Genomic DNA, 21,132 nt, shown 5'->3' with positions numbered 1-21,132 from the left:
TGTCCCACTCAAATAATTGAGAAAAGGTGTGTAATAGTTAGTTATTGACATCATTATAATTATAAATAGGTAGGATTGTTAGGATAGTTAGAAAGTACTTGGACAAAGCTACACTGATACAAATTAAAGTTTTCTTAAATAAATTTTAAAGTTTAATTTAACAATTCATACAGTTTCCTCACTTATAAATAAGGTAGCTGAAGGAGTGATCAGCACAGCCAAGTCTCATCTTCTCTACTTTTGAGCTTAGAAAAGAGAAGGAAAAAATGAGCATTTCAAATTCTGAAAAGGGTCATGTGGTATGCGTGCCGTTCCCAGCACAGGGCCACGTGATCCCTTTCATGCAACTAAGCAAACTTCTTCTTTGCTCTGGTTTTCACATAACCTTTGTGAACACCGAGTTCAATCACAAGCGTTTGGTAAAGTCTCTTGGAGAAGAATTTGTGAAGGGACAACCTGGTTTTCAATTTGAGACAATACCAGATGGCTTGTCCCCATCTGAGAAAGATGCAACACAAAGCATCGCAGCACTGTGTGATTCAACTGCTAAACATTGTTTTGAGCCTCTGAAAGAGCTTGTGAAGAGACTCAATGCTTCACATGAAGTGCCCTTGGTTACCTCTATTATGTATGATGGACTGATGGGGTTTGCTGGGAAGGTGGCAAAGGAACTCAACATCGCTGAGCAACAGTTTTGGACAGCCTCAGCTTGTGGCTTACTTGGCTACTTGCAGTTTGATGAGGTTGTCAAGAGAGGCATCATTCCCTTCCAAGGTCATTCTGTCTCTTTCTTTTCCTCTTTTGACTAACAAACAAACTAACTCTTTTATCACGTGCTATTCTATCCTAGATATGTAAAATATACACGACAAATATGTTTCTTAATTCTTAAAAAAATTATATTTGTATTTTGTTTTTAATAATTACATTCTTACCATATTTATTTCTAGATTTAAAATATATACATCAATACACGTTCCTTAATTCTAATTTATTTTTATAAATTTTGTATGCTGTTTTTAATAATTACTTTTGTTCTTACAAATTGTATTTGGTTATTCATTTATGTTTTATTCATATAGTGATATATCTTTTTAACATAGATAATGAAAATCCATTGAAATTGATGGATTTTTCCCTCCATATTAGTAATTGTCCCATCTTGCCAAAAAATGAGCAAATCTATAAAATTGGAATGATGGAATCAATTAAAAGGCATTATAAATTTAGATAATTAAAATTATAATTAATTTTAGATAAAAAAATCAAAATTTTATATATTCAAATCAAAATATTTAAATTGGAATTTAAATTCTTTTTCGGTAACTTGAATATTTATTAATTAATTTTGCATCGATTTTCAAATCGTATTTTTTTCAGAATTAATTATAAATTGCAATTAATATAAAATTAGTGATAAAAGTAGATTTAATGGGCACCATACTTTATTCAGCTCAATAATAAATAATATGATATAATTAAAAAATAAAAGATTTAAGATATTTTGTATAAAATGTTTTTAATGTGAAACTCTGTGTAGTCAGCAAATATCATTTATTCAAATAAAAATTAATTAAGGATTTAAAAATATGATTTGATGAATAAATAAAATTTAATTAAAGATTTAAAAAAATATTTGATAACATATATCTTCTATGTATATTTTATAAGTATATCATTCGAATACTATATTTGTTTTTACATAATATCGAGTTTCTATTATTTTTTTATGTAGTGTGAGAATAGGGAAAATTGAAAAATTAAAATTCAAATATTTTTATTTTATGTGTTTTTTTTCAACTCTTAGCAAGAGTATAACATTTTCTTAACAAAAGAAAAACATATAAAATAATATTGGATAAACTTAATTAAATTATCTTAATGTTTAAATATAAATATATTTATACACATAAACTATAGCAACAATATTTAGATAAAAATATGATATTTTTAAATAATTAAATAAGCTATTTGTCCAACTGGTTCTAGCATGTTTAAAACATGAGAAATATATAATTTTCATTATAGTTGTACTTTAAGACATGTTCTCTTATGTACTCGGTATTTATTTTCTTAGAAATAAAATCTTTTATTATGAGTTTTTGACAGTGATATATTTGTAATGACATACAGACATTGGAAAGCATATCTGTCTTTATCAAATAAGGATACAAAAAAGAAAATGATTTTCAAAGCAACAAAAATATATTAAAGTTAAAAAAAAATATAATGTCACACTTTTTCAACAGTAAATTGTGAATGGTCTATCTAGTATAAAAAAATATTTCCCAAAAAAGAAAAAAGTGAATTGTAAAGAGTTAAAATGTTTGAGACGAAAGCTAATTCTCTTATGAATGTTTCAGACGAAAGTTTCACGACGGATGGGTCTTTGGAGAAAAATCTAGATTGGATAGGTGGAATGAAAAATATGAGAATAAGAGATCTTCCAAGTTTTGTGAGAACTACAACTCTTGATGAAACCAATTTCGTTTGCTTTGGTTTAGAGGCAAAAACATGTATGAGGTCATCTTCAATCATAATTAACACATTCCAAGAATTGGAAGACGAAGTCCTTAATGCTCTAATGGCCATTAACCCAAACATATACAACATTGGTCCACTTCAGTTGTTAGGAAGGCATTTTCCTGATAAAGATAATGGCTTTACGGCCAGTGGGTCAAATCTGTGGAAACACGACTTAGAATGTATCAAATGGTTGGATCAATGGCAGCCTTCATCAGTGATTTATGTGAATTATGGAAGTATCACTGTAATGTCAGAGAATCACCTGAAAGAATTTGCTTGGGGATTAGCAAATAGTAATCTACCAGTTTTGTGGATCAAAAGACCAGATCTTGTAATGGGTGAGTCTACACCTTTGCCACAAGATTTGTTAGATGAGGTGAAGGGTAGAGTATACATAACAAGTTGGTGCGCACAAGATGAAGTGCTTTCTCATCCATCAGTTGGGGTTTTTCTAACTCATTGTGGCTGGAATTCTACAGTTGAAGGCATATGTGGGGGTGTGCCTATGATCGGTTGGCCATTCTTTGCTGAACAACAAACAAATTGCAGGTACATATGCACAGATTGGGGAATAGGAATGGATCTTAAAGATGATGTGAAAAGAGAGGAGGTGACAACACTTGTGAAAGAAATGATAATGGGAGAAAAGGGGAACAAGATGAGGCAAAAGTGTGTAGAATGGAAAAAGAAAGCAATACAAGCCACTGGTTTGGGAGGATCATCTTATAATGATTTCTATCGGTTACTCAAGGAAGTTCACCATGCTGCTATTTGAGTGTTTCAATAGGTTGGACATTTGGACAATGTTTCCAAGGAAGCTCTGCCATTTGATGGAAAACAATAGTATTGGTCATTGTTACAAATAATATTCATGAATAAGGATTTGTATTTATGTATTTGATGATTGTTTCTGCTATTTATATTATTGTGTGATTATGTACTTTCAATTGAATGTAAGTGTTTTCATTGGAAAAATAATGGTATCTTGTATTTGGAAGATTTTATATTATTCTCTTGTATTAGTCCAATCTGTTATTTTTTTTCATATTTAACTAATAGTGTGAAAAAAATTGAAATTTTAAGTTCAATCGAGTTTGTAATATGTTAAAAACAAAACTTAGATCCATCAATGAAGCATTATAGGAATGAAAAGAGTATGTATTTTCTCAAATATGAAATTTTTATTAAGATAAAGAAGCTTTTATATATATATATATATATATATATATATATATATATATATATATATATATATATATATATATATATATATATATATATATATATATATATATATATATATATATAGGCTAAATAGTACTGATGATCTCTATTTTCGTCAAGTTTGCAAACGACATTTAAATCGATAACGACACAATGTCCAACTGTGCAATCGGTGAATGACATGTCATTTAACTGTTGATGTGGACACTCTAAGGCATAGTGAGGTGAAATTATGTTTTTTTAAAAATGTATTTATGATATTAGGGTTTTTTAACGTCGCTGTCAAGGTTTCGACACCTTCAAATGGTCGTTCCCAACTCGCTGTTGCCAAGGGTTTTCATCTTTCATGCTGTCAACAGAGCATTTTCCTTCTTAAAATGCATACCATCATTCTTCTCCTAATAAGTAGGGCTGGGCAAAAATAACTGATTTGTACTGTACGATAGTTAACTATACTATATTATACTTAAAAAAACTGATCCACTTTTACTAAAAGTTCAATATACTATTTTATGGTCTAGTTTTTAAAAACTAAACTTATAACAGTTTTGGTTCAGTTAACTATGAGAACTGTATCTACTCTTTTCTCTTCTCTAGTTCGCGTTCAATTGCTCAATCTTGCTAAGAAAACGTTATTTAATAATAAAATATTAATAAAAGAAACCGTTCAAATAAAAAATTATTAATGAATTTTTTAAGACAAAATTTTTTTATCACAAATTTTTATATTTTTTTATCAATAAACATATATTACTTTTTAAATAATATTATTTTAAGTAATAAAAGTAAAATATATTTTTTTAAATTTAATTTTATTAAATGATTAAGTAATATAAATCATAAAAAAAAGACTATATAAAAAAACTAATACTTTAAATATATTATATTCTTTAACATATTATTAAATATGTAAAAATATGTTAAAAAAACTTTTAATGATATTAAAATGTGTGTAAGCGCATATGTAAGACCCTAGAATTTCATGAATTTACCGAGTTGTAAAAAGTTCAAGTTATAATGTAAAATAGAATGGTGTCAAAGTTTGACATGGTTTACTATTTTAATTATAACGTTTTGTAGAAAATATCAATTGAGTTGATTCTTCTTTTATTGGATAGTAGACTCAAAGAGCTTCGATTTGAGTACTCATACGCGTATTTTGGCTTCGGGAAGGGGGTCAACCGGGCTGTCAAAGTTGCAACTGTTGTGCTGTTGGGAGACTTGCGCCCGTCGCCCTATTCTAGGGGCGCCCGAGCGCGAGTGTTGTCGGTTTTCACGTTTCTTATCTGATATAAGTGGGGATTGCGTGGAAAGTTGGGGGAATATGCTCCAGACTGAAAATGATTGGTTCCTTGGGTCAGAGGGGAGCATGGGCATACCTCCTTTCCAATGATTAGTGCTTCTTAGTGGATTAAGGGGCATGATATCTCTAGGGGGCAGATTTGGAAATGTGGGGAGAAGGAGAAAGGGGTTCTGCACTTGTGGGAGTGAAGTCTTTGCTGGAAAATCCGTGAGAGAGGTGAAGTTGAGAGTTTCTGGAGTTGCAAGGAGGCCAAGGTGCTGCAAGTCTTGTGAAGATTGATTCAAGGTCTACAAAGGAAGTCTTCAAGAGGTAAGGGGAGCTAGATCTTTCTATGGGTTGTATGAACAATACATGTGTTGATTTTTAAATGAACTGTATGCTGGAAATTTGTGACTGTGGATGTGGTTGGACTGAGATGATATTTGAGATTGTTATGTTGATGTATGTATTTTGTTTGAGGGGTGATCAACTGAAAGGTAAGGAAAGTATACATTGTTTTGAACAAGATGATAGAGTTTTGGGTCACTTTGAGAGGAAGTGAGGTAGTGATTTTGGGAAGTAAGGATTTTGAGTACATTTGGGCTATTGGGATATCTTAGGTAAGTCATTTGTGACTTGTTAAAGTCATCAAACTGATCAAAACAGGTGCAAAATGATTGTTGTCAACTGGTATGGGGCTGGACGACTTCTGGTTCGCGCCCGGCGCCCCCCGGTGGCGCCCAGGCGCGAGACTCTCGGGAAAAGTCGCGCCCAGCGCCCCTCATCTGGCGCCCGGGCGCGAGTTGTTCGCAGAAAGTGGCTTGGTCTTTGTTTTTGATAGTTTTTGGGGTTCCGGGTGTCCGTTTCGAACGTTTCTTAAGTCGTTTTGGAGGTTTTGGACCCTTCCGGGACTGTTGGTGATGGTTTCAAAGCCATTTTCTTTGTCTAAGTATGAGTTACGGGGATTTGTGTTGTTTAGTGGTTCTCTTGAGACTGTTACTGTTTAGTAATGTGTATTGGATTGATTAATGTTGTTTGCTTAACATATTTTTATGCATGTGGAATGTTTGGAATGCATAGTATGATGTGATTTATGTGGGAAATATGTAAATATACGAGATATGTTGGATTTACTGTGATAATATGGTGGTATTTGGTTATTCATGACTTGGGTCAAGGTTCAAAGTGACAGTATGATTCATGGACGTAATTCCATGATCCTCAAGGAGAGGATACATGGTGGTGTTTTGGGGTTGTATAAAATGATTACATGGTAGCTCAGTTTTGGGGGTCATCCTGAAACTCCAATGGTCTTTCTTCTCATGTAGAGAGGATTGAACCATGTGGTGAGGAGTAGCAGGAGGTCCCAATCTTGGGTGCTTCCATATGATCCAAGGTGAGTGATAACGGATTAACCTCGTGACTGTGGCCGGGCGGTAGTGCCCAAAGTTCCACCGGGCGGTAGTGCCCAAGTTTCACAAGGCGGTAGTGCCAGGGCGGTAGTGCCCAAGTTTCATAAAGCCACCACGAGTGCAAGACCTGCCATAGCTCGGCAATCATTCTGGTCCGGATGAGTCGGTCTATAAAGTAACAGGTCTTGTGATGTCAGTTTACCATGTTTGGATGACTTTTGCATGTCGTGTGAGTGGGTGAATTGTGGTTTAATAAGTATGCTCTAATTGTATCTAAGTATGATAACATGAATTAACTATGCTATATGTATAACATGCTTTTTATATCTAGCTCACCCTTGCATTGTTTGTGTTATGTGTTGTTTGGGTATGTTTCTTTGGCGATGATCATCCACTTGGATGGGAGCAGATGTTGTCGCGGAGATTCCCTTGGAGTAAGAGCTGGAGGTTACTGATGTTGCGGAGTAGTCTTCTTAGAATTTCCTAATTAAACACTTGTAGTGTTTAATCCTTTCACTACAAAAATAATGTATTATAATAGGGGTTTATCTCCTGCGGTTTTGAGAACCTCGAGTAATTTTCGGCTTAATTGTTAAAAAAAGAATTTGCACGACTTTCATCTGTTTCCTTTTTTCCATTTTCTATTTCCCTCTCCATTGTCTTCACACTTACCATTTCCTTATGCATCTGTAGGTCTGCCTTGGGTTTCTGATTTTGCAGGTTTCCATAGAAGCTCGAAGAAGATGAAGGCGCGAGAGGCGCTGTTTGCGGTGGATTACATGGAAGAGTTGTAGTGGTCCGGCGACGTGGAGAAACTCGCGATTAAGGTCCGCGAATTTGGGGTTGAACATCTGCCTGAGTTAGGATTATCGTGATTAGGGATTTTTCTGGTCTTTGATTTGGGGATTTTCGCAAGTTCTAATTTTGTCTCGCGGTGGCTTGTAGTGGTGAAAATGTTGGGTGAAGTCGCGATTGGTTTATATTGCTTGTTGGTGGAGCAAATGCAAGTACTGGTGAAGGAACTGAGGAAGCTAAACAAACCCTCTATATTCTTGATGTCTTGAAAGAATGTCTTCCTTTTTTTGTCACGGAAATCTAAGACCAGTATTCTTAATTACTTCAAATATCTCTTGGATCTGCATTTACCCCTAGTCACAAGGCACATTACAGATGGTTTGAGTTTTCTTTGTCACTATCCACTGTCAGAAAACACTCCTAATGGACCATTGGAGAGGGTGCCTGCTTGGGGTACATATGTGCAGCCAGGTAAATCTTATATGGATTCTTGAAAGTTATTCAATCTTATATGGATTCTTATGATTGTTTCTTACATATTAACTATAATGCATCTTGGACTTGGAATATGTTAAAATAAGAAGATATGTTAAATTTTTATTTGTAACTTTTTTTTATAGTTTTTCCTTAAAGTGCTTATGGAAAAATTCGTCTGGACCTTTGGTCACTCTGTTTTTGGAGGATGGAGATGGAGGTCCTTTGATTTGTGTTATCAATGATGCTGATTTAATGCATTGCAGAGGTTGATGGGAAGCAAGCTTATGCAATTCACTTGGAACCACCCCTGAGCAAGCATAAAGGTGGAAAAATAGAAGTCCCAAAGTACCAAAATCCCTGCAAATATACGATGCTCATGTTGAAATTAGTGGTTCTAAACCCAAAATATCCTCATTCAATGATTTCACAGACAAGGTTTCCCCCATTTCTTTTGGTTGGAATTTATAATTATTCCATTATACATATCTTCCATGTCTATATTTGTAATTGGTTCTGTTGATTTTTTATTGTTGCAAAATATTCTCAATAAACAATGCAGGTTCTTCCTTACATTAAGGAAGCTGGATACAATGTCATCCAGCTGATTGTAATTGTTGAACATAAGGATTATTTTACTGTTGGTTACAGAGTAAGTTAATATTGTAATTCTTATTTTTCTCATGGTAATTACACAGTGATTAAGATTCTTTATTTTAAGTTATGTGTATGAATTGTACAAAAGGCATACATGTTTTTTTTAAGTCTTGACACTGACACAAACTATGTGCACACCTTGTACATGCTGGCATGCTGCTTATAATTGTTTATAAGTTTTGCTAGAATTTTATTACCACTCTGACCTTTAGTGACATGCTCAAACATTGATTCAATGGTGCAGGTTACAAATTATTTTGCTATTAGTAGCAGATATGGTACTCTTGAGGATTTCAAGCGATTAGTTGATGAGGTCCATGGTAAGCATTTTTATGTAGTACTGATTTTATTTTTATTGCTTGAACTAACCATGTTGATAGCTACAATTCTTAAGGTATTGGATTAGTTGGGTTGCCCATATGGTCAAATTCAAATAGACTGACTAGAAGGCATGAATTAAAACTAAACTGAACTTTTGGAGTAACCAGTTAAAGAGACTTTACTCTAAATGGGTTTGCAAAAGCATATGTAATTCCTATCATTAAATCTATGTTTTTGGCCCCACCTAGTTCTGAGAAGGCTTAGTTCTCAGATTAAAAAGGTTTATAAAAAAGGTTAACCTGTTAAAAAGATGAACATTTGTCATTATTCAAAAAGATGAACATTTTTCTCTTTCTTTTTCTCTGGGATGAAGCTTGGGGTACTAAAAACGTGCTTTGTTAATTATTTAATGCATCTTCTTAAGGTGTACATGATGATTTGGATTTATTCATTGATCTCCTTTTGTTTCTTCGTTGATATGCATTTGTTCCTCTAGTTTCCTGTTTGTACAAGTTTTGTTGTGCAACTATTGAGAGCTTACTTGATTATTACTACAGTCTGGGATAGAGTATTACAAGTTGTTTCAGCTATGTTTCAGAAACTAGGTGCGTATTTGAATGATATGATTTTGGGGAGCTAAAGGAAAAATCTATCTTATTTCATGCAAAATCTTGAAGCTTATTATTAAAATCTGATAGTTGATTTTCTTGTTTTTCTATTTTATTTCTAACCTTAAAAGTGTTTATGATTTATAATACGAAATAAATTATGACAAATAATTTAATACCTTTTTTATTTTTAACTTAATTATGAAAAATGTGATTTATTCGACATCTTATTTATTGAAGTAGACTATCTTATAATATGTTGTCACATAACATATCCAAGCAATTCTTTTTTATAACGGATTGTGACAATAACTGATTATAAATAATCTTTTTCATAGCTAATCCAAATACGTTATATATTTGATTTATTAACTGTTAATTTTTTTTGTTAGCCATTGGTGAAGCTAATCCAAATACGTTATATATTTAATATATTAACTATTAATTTTTTTTGTTAGCCATTGGTGACATGCATTATCTTTTGCAGTTTCATTGAATTGTGTAAAACTTCATTTGGTCTCATTTCATGATTTCTTTATTAGCTTTTTACTTAAGGTCTCTTTGTAAAATAAGGCGATAAGGAAACCGATCGCCTTATTTTACGAGAGGGATACTAAAGAACATTCAATGTGTTTGGCTGGAGGAACTTCATGCGGATATTGTAGACTTGAAGGAAATGTACAGAGAACAAGTGAACTTGCTTGTTAATAAGGTATTCTAAGCTGGACCTTTTACTCCTTAGATGACCTAGTTTTTTTTTCTCTTACTTTCCCTTTTGTTTTCATTGATATACTTGGATTTAGTTTCTATTATATCATATTTTAACATTTTTCAACATCAATAGTTCTTAAATTCGTCTAATAATTATTTTAAAATATTATTAACTAATTATTGTTTTATATTGTAGGTATTTGAAAAAGGAAGCATATCAAATGATGGATAAAATGAAGAAGTATCAAATGATGGATAAAATGAAGAAGTACCAAATGATAGATAAAATGAAGAAGTATCAAATGATGAAAATAATGAAGAAGTACTGAACTATAATTATTATTCATAACATGTTAATTTTAATTTTTAAGAAACATTAATTGTATTTCTAATGTTTACAACTTATATAATAATATTTTGGTTTATATTTAATGTTTACATTTAATTTTGGTTTTATATTATTTAATTTTAGTTTATTAATGATAATCAAGTCATTTGAATAATAATAAAAATTAAATTATTTACATTTCCGGCGGTTTTGGAAAACCCTCAAAAGTAGCGGCGGTTTTCATAAACCCTCACAAATTACCGGCGGTTTTGCTTAACCCCGGTTATTTCCGGCGGTTTTAGTAAAACCCCCATTATTACCGGCGGTTTTTCAAAACCCCCGTTAATTGCGGCGGTTTTTAAAAAAACCGCCGATAATTACTTAGCGACGCAGGTTTTCCCAACGGTTTTCCTAACCGCGGGTAACATATTTTCCGGGGGTTAAAACCGCCGGAAACGGAAAAAATAACCCCCGGTAAAAATCTATTTTTTTGTAGTGTTTCAACTGTTCAAGTTTAAATTTTCTGTTTCTTTTATTTCTGGATGACTGTAATTTCACATTTAATTACACGTCATACTCCGAATGTTCTCTATATTTGGATGTTAACGTCTTTTTTATATAATATTGGTTATTATATAATCGGGATGTTACAGCATACACTAAAATAACTATTTATTTTAAAAATCAACTTACTTTAAAATAAATATCAATATTATTATTTTTAAATGATAGTATTTTACATACTAAAACTAAAATATATTTTTTAACGTTAAATTTTATTAAATAAATATATAATGAAATATCATAAAAAAATAGTAATGTAGCAAAAATAATTAATATTATAGAAATATTAAATGACAAAAAAATTAACAAACGTTTATTAAGAGTAATTTTTCTAGTATCATTTTTTATTATATTATAATAATTAATAAATATTAGTTTAATTTTTACATAATGAAATATAAATAATAAATATTTGATTAATAAAACAATTTTACGAGGGAACAAAATACATATAAATAAAAAATTATTTTAAAATAAAATAAGTACATAAAAAGATAAAATAAATTATATACACATATAAAACAAAAAAATATAAATAAAAAATTTAAAAAATAAATATAAAAGTAAAATAATATTCATGGCAAAATAAATATAAATAAAAAAATAAAATAAAATAAAATAAATAAATAAATAATAAAATAATTTCTAAACACATATAATAATAAAAGAAATATAAATAAAATAGAAAATAATAATATCAAATAATTAAAAAGTTAATTTGTAAGACACTTATGAATAAAATAAAATAAAAATTAAAATAAATTTCAATTGAAAAGAACATGTATTATTATACTATTCAGTTTAAAAACTAGTACAATTCAGTTTAAAAACTAGTACAATTCAGTTTAAAAACTAGTACAATTCAGTTTAAAATTAGTATAATTCAGTTTAAAATTAGTATAGTTAGTAGTTCAGTTTAGTTTATATTGTAGTTTAGTACAATTTAATATAGTTCAGTTCAGTCCAGTTTGCATAAAACAAAAAACAGTTCAGTTTGTCTGAACTGTTTTATAGCTCAGTTTAGTTTAGACAAATTAGTTCTCAGTTCAGTTTAGACAAATTAGTTTTTAGTTCAGTACAGATTTTAGTAATACAGTGCAATTCAGTTCTATTTGCCCACCCCTACTAATAAGAGAGAAAACTCTTGTTTTTAACCTTATAACTTCAATAATGAGACATTGAGGAGTTGTTGTTGATGAAATAAGTGGCACTCATATCAAAGTTTCTCCTCTGATCGAGCCTCTTAGAGTTATAGTTGTTGCTCCAAATGGAAAAATAATTGAGAGACAGATTGGCCAAACTAGATACAAGCCTCAACTGGTCACTGAATTTCTAGAAGTCATGTTGTCCATGGTCAATAACACCCCAGCAAAGAGAGAAGAAAAGGAAGACTGAACAAGTGTTGTTGTTGAGAGAGAGGTTAAATAAAGATTGATGAAAGATGTGAAATTTCTAGGAAAGTTAACAAATTGGGCCATTATTTTGTTTATAACTAATGATAAACTACATTTTTTAATTAATTAGAAAAAAATATATAACAGGATAACCTTACTCTGAAAATTTTAGAATTATTTATAGTTAACTACCTAAAAAGAAAATGTATATGGAAATAAATTATTACTAAAATTTTAGCTATTAAATAATTTTAATTATTTATTTAAACACGATAAGTAAACTATGATCATTGCAAGTGTTTAGCAAATAATGTTCCGGGGACTTTTATACATACCGAATATAAAATATGTGTTGAAAAATAAATAGTATAAGTCAAACTATTATTTATTAACATTAATGTATCGTATTTTTTTAATGGCTGAAATGATCAAAGTATATCAATTAATTTATTAAAATCAGTTAACAATGATTTAGGTAAAAGTAGAAGAAGTAAAAAAAATATATGAAGAAAAATTGAAAGACCAATCTTATTATTAATTAATATAAAAAAATAAATAACCAATTATTAATTAATATAAAAAAATTAAATAACCAATTGTTTTGTTGATTCACTAATTTTCCAAGTTACAGGCCTTTGTTTCTTCAATTAAAAAATCACCAGGATCCTCACAAAACCCAGTTCTTGTTTTGGAACTTCTAGGAAAAAGTTAAACCAATACCCAGATATCAAAACATTGAAAAAATGTGCATTTGAAGGCTTTTAATCTCAGTTTTTGGGGTTTTACAACCGAGGAGTTTGGCGGTGGAGGAATTTTTTGGTGGGTCAATGTTTGGAAAGAGAAAGTGGGAGCAGATATAGCAGGGAGTGTAGGGGAACCAGATGAGGCTACTTCCTGTGTCGTGAATGAAGGGAGAGGTTTGGGGTGGGGTTCCAAAGTTGAGATCTATGGAGTAACCACCATAGCTTTTGGGGTAGACTTGGGTTGTGGCGATTGAGGAAGCATTTTGGTAGTGTTTGAGGTGGTGAGCTCGAGTTAGAGAAGCTGAAGCGGAAGAGACAAGAGGATTGGGGTTTGGTTAGTATAGGGGAGAGAAGAAGAGTGATGGTTTTCATTAAATATCATAAATACACTTTCAAAAAACATAAAATCCACCTCACTACGTCTTAAAGTGTCCATCGTAGCAGTTAAATGTCATCTCATTTGGGTTTTGCAGAGCTGGACAGTGGGTCATTAACGATTTAAACGTCGTCTGCAAAAAGAACTAAATTGAACATAAATTACATTCTTTAGGATAACATTGAACAGAAAAAAATAACTAGGACCATTTCGAACAAACCTAACGAAAATAGGGACCATCAATGCTATTAAGCCTATATATATATATATATATATATATATATATATATATATATATATATATATATATATAAATATATATAAAAGGGAGAAATGTCTTAGTCACTTTATTATGATTCTTTTAATTTATTCCCATGTAGCCATTAGATGATCTTTTATATAGGTTAAAAAGATATTTTATGCCATTTTTAAAATTGAAATAAATACAAACGGTATAGAAAGTATAGTAGTTCCAAAACCAATATAAAAAAGTATCAGATTTTAATAGTGTGAAATGTGCTTTTCTATGTTCAACGTCAGGCCACAAATCAACCAACGTAAAAAAATATTGGTGACTTTATCGTAAATAAAATTATCTTCTTGTTGTTAGATATATATAACCCCCACATTATATACCTTTTTTTACATTAGACTTCCCTACTCTGATGTCATGTTTGTGTTACATTCATTAAAAAATGATATGAAAAGATGTTTGATCTCTTAAACTACTAACGTTGGTGGTAAGTTATATGGCATATAAATGTGGTAAATTCATTAAAATATTGGGCCTGAAAGTGAAAATTTAGTCACATAAGACGTTGGATAGCCTAGAAACAAAGGCCTAAGGAGTATAAGACGTTGAATTCTACATGTGTAACACCCCACTAAAAACCAGTAAAATTCAAAAATTTATCATAACGTGGAAACGTAGTTAAAAAAACTTATCCAATTACATTATTTCGAGTAATATAATAAAGAAGGAAATACTCCAATTATATTGTCTTAACATGTAAAACAAAATAGTTTTAATTGAATTCCAAGGTTTTTCCCCATCCTCTCTCAAGTCAATCACACCTCTAGCACATTTATAACATTATCTACTCACATATAACACATTATACGATCATCGTTGATAATTTCATTCACAAACACAAATACAAACACGTATGGGGTAAACTACCGGTAAGACAATCATAAGAACAATATTCATATATACTGATTATATCCACCATAATAAATCACACAGCTGGTTACAAACATTTTTATTATATCAACCATAATCAAACACCCTCACACACATAAGTAATTACAACACGATTCTTAATCCTCAAAACATAACAAATCAAACATATCTGAATACTCAATACTTTATCCTTGATCCTCAATTTCACTAACATCACATACCAAAATTAACAGTATATACTCAGTAGTATCTATGCCAACTATACCACATGATATCATTACTACCAACATAGTATTTCCCTGATGCTCTATCATCACCATACTCATCAAGATGTGTATCTCCATCATGATCACCACCATGAGCCTCCTCAGATACCATAACACCATAGTGGAAAGAATTAGTCACACCCTTGTACCCTACCTCACCGATTGTAGCTGCTCCTATAGCCCAATCTGTATAGATATGTTTAAGTAGTCCTATAATCCAGCTAAGGAACATGTCATCATGCCATACAAGGATAAGAAAACCACCATCACCCTACACAAGGAGGGTTCAAAACCCGAACAACCAAAACCTATTCGTAGATTAAAACTAGGATTTACTAGGTACAGAGAGTAGACCTATCCTCCCAATCTCATGCTCATCAACCACACACTTAGGTACACAACACTTACTCATTTTCCTGCAACTTTTCCTCGATGTCACCTTGATGAGGCTCACGCTTATATGACCCTTTCTTCCTTTCCGATTCGATCACATTTGGTTCTTTCTGGGTAGGCAAAGGTAAAAACTCAATTCTTTAAAATTTTATTGAGATTACTAAAGTCAAACCAAAGCCTAAGAAAATGCAAGTTTGTGTTAACAAGAAAAGAATCTGATATGATGTTACACTATTAACAAATGAAAAGAGAGAAATAGTGAATCTGAAGACGATTTTAAAACCTCATAAAAGGCAAAAACTTTGTCGTTCTATTCAAAGGGATCAAATGGACTGTCGCTAGAAAAAGCTGCACAACCCTTTCTTGGGGAACAAGCAAACAAATTAATATTATTGCAAAAATTTAAGAATGTAAGTATAATTTGCATCAAAGAATACTTTAGGGAAAGGTGTTATCATCTGTTTCTTTACCTCACTCCAATGTTAAGTCTCTTCAAACTTAAATAGGGAAAGGTGTTATCATCTAAAATTAATTTAGGTATACAAGCCTGTTATGCTAGCCCAATTAAACTCTTATTATTATAATTATTTTTTGTTTTTAATTAATTTTATTTAAGCTTGTTCCACTATTTCATTTTCTGCAAAGCAAGACCCCAATTGAAAGTACAACCAGGCCCAAACCTCTCCTCGCTACTACCTAAACCAACACAACTCACTCCCACGGTTACAAGAGAGCTTCACGATAAAGAGGCCTCCACTTCAATTGGACCAGTTTTGTTGCCCTCGCCCGCCACCCACCTTGATGCTTTGAATTGGACCCCAACGCAACCAACTATTCCAACCCAACCTCAAAATGACCAAGAACATAAGAACAAAACTCTCGATCGATAAATTCTCCAAATCAGAATCCACCATTTAAACCCCCCAAATTACAAAATTGAATCACAAGAAAAGGGAAACCCCAAACACCACAATCAACCTCAATTGCAAAACGCTAAATAATCAAGAACACAAAATTTCCTAACCGAAAAACCCAAAATCCCCATTTCAACCCCTAACCCCATCACGACACCAAAACCTGCAAATAAGAAACAAAAACCCCATTCAAACAACACCCGAAGGTTGCGAACCAAATGCGATTTCAATTCCCCGTGAAGATGTTGAAGCACTCGTCGTCAAGGAGGAAGTGTTGTGAATCAAAATTCCAGCGCCTTATCACCACCAATCTACAACTGTCATCACCACCAATCTACAACTGTCGCGCCCTCCTCGCGCCACGAGAAAGGAGTTCACTCTCGATCCTGCGAAACTCCGCCACACATAAAGAAAAAGAAAGGAAGAATGGCCTCGCTACCCTCTCTCCGTGCTCACAGCGCCATCGATGATCCTCCAAGTGCGTTGTCCCGAGGAAAGGAGAAGAAAGAAGCTTGAAGCTTCTAATTCACTCGAGATAAATGGAACAGAGAAGAGTTTGGGAAAATTTCTCTTGTGCGACCTAAATGATCTGTTTTTTCTTGGTTTGAAAATTAAAACAAGGTCCAGGCCAAAAGAAGGAGTGATGAGTCCATATTTTCTCCTATTCACTTAGCTTCTTGTACAAGATTTAATTAAGAAATTGTGCTTAATTTGATCAATATTTCTTCACATTTGATATTTAGGCTTAATTTCACGAGTAGTTAATATTTTAATTAATTTTAATATGTGGGCTTTTTTATTTTCATTATTATTTTCAGGGAAATTTTAAGAAATCATTTTGGGACATAAAGAGAGTGGCCACGTCATTTATCCACCTCAGATTTGTTTATCCAGATTTTATTTTATTTTAATGTATTTTCTAGACCAGATTTTAATTATTGGACCAAATTTAGGTTTTGGGCCCATTTTTTGATAGATTTGGAAGGGCCTATTTTTGGGGGCTGATCTAGAGTCTTTTGCCCATGGAGCAGTAGCCACCCTAAGCATTTTCATTCTATCACTTTTCGTTTTAGAAGCTTGGATGTGAACAATAGAGAGCTCTTCATTAGGTTTTTGTTTTCTCTCTTTTCCTCATTTCATCTTATTTATGAACTCGTTTTCAGATTAATGGAATTTCATTTTACTATTCTGGATTGTCTTTGTGGTGTTTCCATTACATTTTCTGCATTTAGTTTTACCCCATTTCGTTTCTATGAGCTTTTGCGTTTTCTGTTTTGATTTCGTTTTCCAGTTTGAATTTCGTTTTTGTTACTATGGGCCATGACAGATCCTTCTCCGGTCGGACAGATCCTTCCGCGGAAGGATCTCGACAAAGCTTTCCGATCGGTCTCGACAAAGCTCTCCGTGGTCGGTCTCGACAAAGCTCTCTACGGTCGGTCTCGACAAAGCTCTCCGCGGTCGGTCTCAACAAAGCTCTCCGCGGTCGGTCTCGACAAAGCTTTCCAGTCGGTCTCGACAAAGCTCTCCGCGGTCGGTCTCGACAAAGCTCTCCGCGGTCGATCTCGACAAAGCTCTCCGCGGTCAGTCTCGACAAAGCTCTCCACGGTCGGTCTCGACAAAGCTCTCCGCGGTCGGTCTCGACAAAGCTTTCCGCTCGATCTCGACAACCAATTAAGAAGACTATGATTGAACGCTCTCGTGAAGAAACAATTAGCAAATAATTGAAGGAGAAAGTGGAGGGGTTTCCAGTTCACCTAAAGGGGTAGCAGCTGTTAGTGGTGGGTCTCTCCCCCATTAGTGCGCCAGCCATTACTAAACACCATCATTACCTTCTCAGTGGACTGTGCATAAAAGAATGATTAGGGAATATTCTCTAAAATCATATAAATAAGGGGTAAAAGGAGAAGGTATGCATCTATTCTGATATAATGATATACTGATAAAAACCCATTCTGACTTGAGCGTCGGAGTGTTTATTGCAGGTCCACCCCCATCACACTTAAACCGCCAGCAGAGGAGGCAGGAGAAGGAAACCGATCGTAGAGAAGACAAGAGAAGGAGCACGGAGCAGAGGAGGAGGAGGAGTGTTTCAGGGCGGAGATGGCTGAAGTTTTCCTCGTTCCCGTTCAGCAGAAACATTTTTGCGCCGTTGCCGGGGATCGAGCGGCATCCCCTTTTGACCACTAGGAGCCAAACGAGCACTCGGTCTCAAAATCATTATTGTGTTCAGGATTCATCCTGGAACAGAGTTCAAGGGCACACCCAGATTTAAAGATTGACATCAACATTCTCTGCCGTTCAAATCCAACGCAATTAAAATCCAGCTTCTTCTCACAGCTTCTCCATAGTTTCCCTATTGAATATGCGGGAACTGCAGCTGAGAAAAGGATGTGGAGAAATCCTTTCAGAATCTCCAAAAACTACAATCAAAATATCACATCTTTCTTTTAGTATTAAATTAAATTAAATATAATTAACTTTTCCTTCCATTTTAGGAACACGTGCCTACCGCCATCATTGTGGTACAATTACTTCTTTATGGGAGTCATGCAAATCACTAGTTTTGAGAACAAAGTAGACAACTTTGTCAATTAAAGGGTTGTTGAAAGGAATATAAATGTTATGGTGATAAGGTCCCAGAGAGAGAAGAATGTTTACGACGCTCGGATCTTTCAACTCACCCGGGGGCGGGGTCATAAATCCAGCGGCGACCTCAACTCCACTAATTCTCGGCCGCTCGGCCTCCAATGATTCTCGGCCGCTCGGCCTCAACTGATTTTCGGCCGCTCGGCCTCAACTGATTCTCGGCCGCTCGACCTCAATTGATTCTCGGCCGCTCGGCCTCAACTGATTCTCGGCCGCTCGGCCTCAACTGATTCTTGGCCGCTCGGCCTCAACTGATTCTCGGCCGCTCGACCTCAACTGATTCTCGGCCGCTCGGCCTCAACTGATTCTTGGCCGCTCGGCCTCAACTGATTCTCGGCCGCTCGGCCTCAACTGATTCTCGGCCGCTCGGCCTCAACTGATTCTATTCTCGGCCGCTCGGCCTCAACTGATTCTCGGCCGCTCGGCCTCCACTGATTCTCGGCCGCTCGGCCTCAACTGATTGTCGGCCGCTCGGCCTCAACTGATTGTCGGCCGCTCGGCCTCATTTGATTCATGCTTTTTGTTATTAACTTACGCTCTTATTATTGAAAAAATAAACCTAATTGAGGACGATCAATCGCTCCCGAAGAGGCTAAATAAAAGCATATTCAATGAAAGTTGATAAGAGGTAAAATCCTCTATAAATATTTGAAGACCGAACGGTAAATCCCGCTCGGATAAGAGGTAAATTCCTCTATAAATATTTTAAGACCGAACGGTAAATCCCGCTCGGATAAGAGGTAAATTCCTCTATAAATATTTGAAGACCGAACGGTAAATCCCGCTCGGATAAGAGGTAAATTCCTCTATAAATATTTGAAGACCGAATGGTAAACCCCGCTCGGATAAGAGGTAAATTCCTCTATAAATATTTGAAGACAAAATTATAAATCCCGCTCGGATAAGAGGTAAATTCTTCTATAAATATTTGAAGACCGAACGGTAAATCCCGTTCGGATAAGAGGTAAATTCCTCTATAAATATTTGAAGACCGAACGGTAAATCCCGCTCGGATAAGAGGTAAATTCCTCTATAAATATTTGAAGACCGAATGGTAAACCCCGCTCGGATAAGAGGTAAATTCCTCTATAAATATTTGAAGACAGAATTATAAATCCCCCTCGGATAAGAGGTAAACTCTAACAAATTGAAGCACCAAGAGGAAATTCTTTAAAAACAAAGAAAACAAACCTCAAACTCATAAGTCTTATAGTTAACCGTTCGGCTAAAACCAAACGATTAACTCAGACTTGGGGGGCTTATGTTACTATGGGCCATGACAGATCCTTCTCCGGTCGGACAGATCCTTCCGCGGAAGGATCTCGACAAAGCTTTCCGATCGGTCTCGACAAAGCTCTCTGCGGTCGGTCTCGACAAAGCTCTCAACGGTCGGTCTCGACAAAGCTCTCCACGGTCGGTCTCAACAAAGCTCTCCGCGGTCGGTCTCGACACAGCTTTCCGGTCGGTCTCGACAAAGCTCTCCGCGGTCGGTCTCGACAAAGCTCTCCGCGGTCGGTCTCGACAAAGCTCTCCGCGGTCGGTCTCGACAAAGCTTTCCGCTCGGTCTCGACAACCAATTAAGAAGACTATGATTGAACGCTCTCGTGAAGAAACAATTAGCAAATAATTGAAGGAGAAAGTGGAGGGGTTTCCAGTTCACCTAAAGGGGTAGCAGCTGTTAGTGGTGGGTCTCTCCCCCATTAGTGCGCCAGCCATTACTAAACACCATCATTACCTTCTCAGTGGACTGTGCATAAAAGAATGATTAGGGAATATTCTCTAAAATCTTATAAATAAGGGGTAAAAGGAGAAGGTATGCATCTATTATGATATAATGATATACTGATAAAAACCCATTCTGACTTGAGCGTCAGAGTGTTTATTGCAGGTCCACCCCCCATCACACTGAAACCGCCAGCAGAGAAGGCAAGAGAAGGAAACCGATCGTAGAGGAGGCAAGAGAAGGAGCACGGAGCAGAGGAGGAGGAGGAGCGTTTCAGGGCGGAGACGGCTGGAGTTTTCCTCGTTCCCGTTCAGTAGAAACAGTTTCTAAGTTGAGTTTTGTTTTCTTCATTGAGTTTCGTTTTCTGCATTGAGTTTTGTTTTCCAGTTCGCTACTCAAGTTATGTTTACGTTGCCTCTGTTCTAATGTTTCCAATTTTTCTTTGCTATTTCAAAGTAACTTTAATGGTAGCTTAATTGTGCTAGGTTGGTGATTGGTAAAATTGCAATGGTTCGGTCTTAGGTTTTGTGTTGCGTTAATGTGTGTTCTGTGTGTGTTATATTCAGTGTGTGTGTTTTGTGTGTTTCATGTT

At 34.3% G+C, this 21,132-nt stretch overlaps 2 protein-coding genes across 6 annotated transcripts; both read left to right on the top strand.

The window, feature by feature from the left end:
• Positions 1-204: 204 nt before the first annotated feature.
• On the top strand, positions 205-3,535 carry LOC108319996 (7-deoxyloganetin glucosyltransferase). The gene is made up of 2 exons (XM_017551333.2): positions 205-774; positions 2,364-3,535. Exons 1-2 carry the CDS (start codon positions 267-269, stop codon positions 3,299-3,301), a joined length of 1,446 nt encoding a protein of 481 aa, XP_017406822.1. The 5' UTR covers positions 205-266; the 3' UTR covers positions 3,302-3,535.
• A 3,475-nt stretch (positions 3,536-7,010) lies between these two features.
• On the top strand, positions 7,011-10,407 carry LOC108319995 (1,4-alpha-glucan-branching enzyme 3, chloroplastic/amyloplastic-like). 5 transcript variants are annotated; one of them, XR_008250177.1, is made up of 7 exons: positions 7,011-7,271; positions 7,390-7,710; positions 7,980-8,151; positions 8,276-8,365; positions 8,615-8,690; positions 9,943-10,011; positions 10,207-10,406. XR_008250177.1 is itself a non-coding variant. In XM_052879687.1 (3 exons), the coding sequence occupies exons 1-3, from the start codon at positions 8,270-8,272 to the stop codon at positions 9,329-9,331; spliced, it is 255 nt and encodes an 84-aa protein (XP_052735647.1). In that variant the 5' UTR covers positions 8,158-8,269; the 3' UTR covers positions 9,332-9,830. The 5 variants fall into 5 exon arrangements, 1 of the variants encoding a protein (XP_052735647.1); XR_001831341.2 differs by having other exon boundaries at positions 7,013-7,271; positions 9,842-10,011; positions 10,207-10,403; XR_008250178.1 differs by lacking the exon at positions 8,276-8,365 and having other exon boundaries at positions 10,207-10,407.
• Positions 10,408-21,132: the final 10,725 nt, after the last annotated feature.

The sequence above is a fragment of the Vigna angularis genome, chromosome 6, assembly GCF_016808095.1.
Source record: "Vigna angularis cultivar LongXiaoDou No.4 chromosome 6, ASM1680809v1, whole genome shotgun sequence".
Classification (NCBI taxonomy): domain Eukaryota; kingdom Viridiplantae; phylum Streptophyta; class Magnoliopsida; order Fabales; family Fabaceae; genus Vigna; species Vigna angularis.
This window is presented reverse-complemented; position numbering and strand designations above follow the sequence as displayed.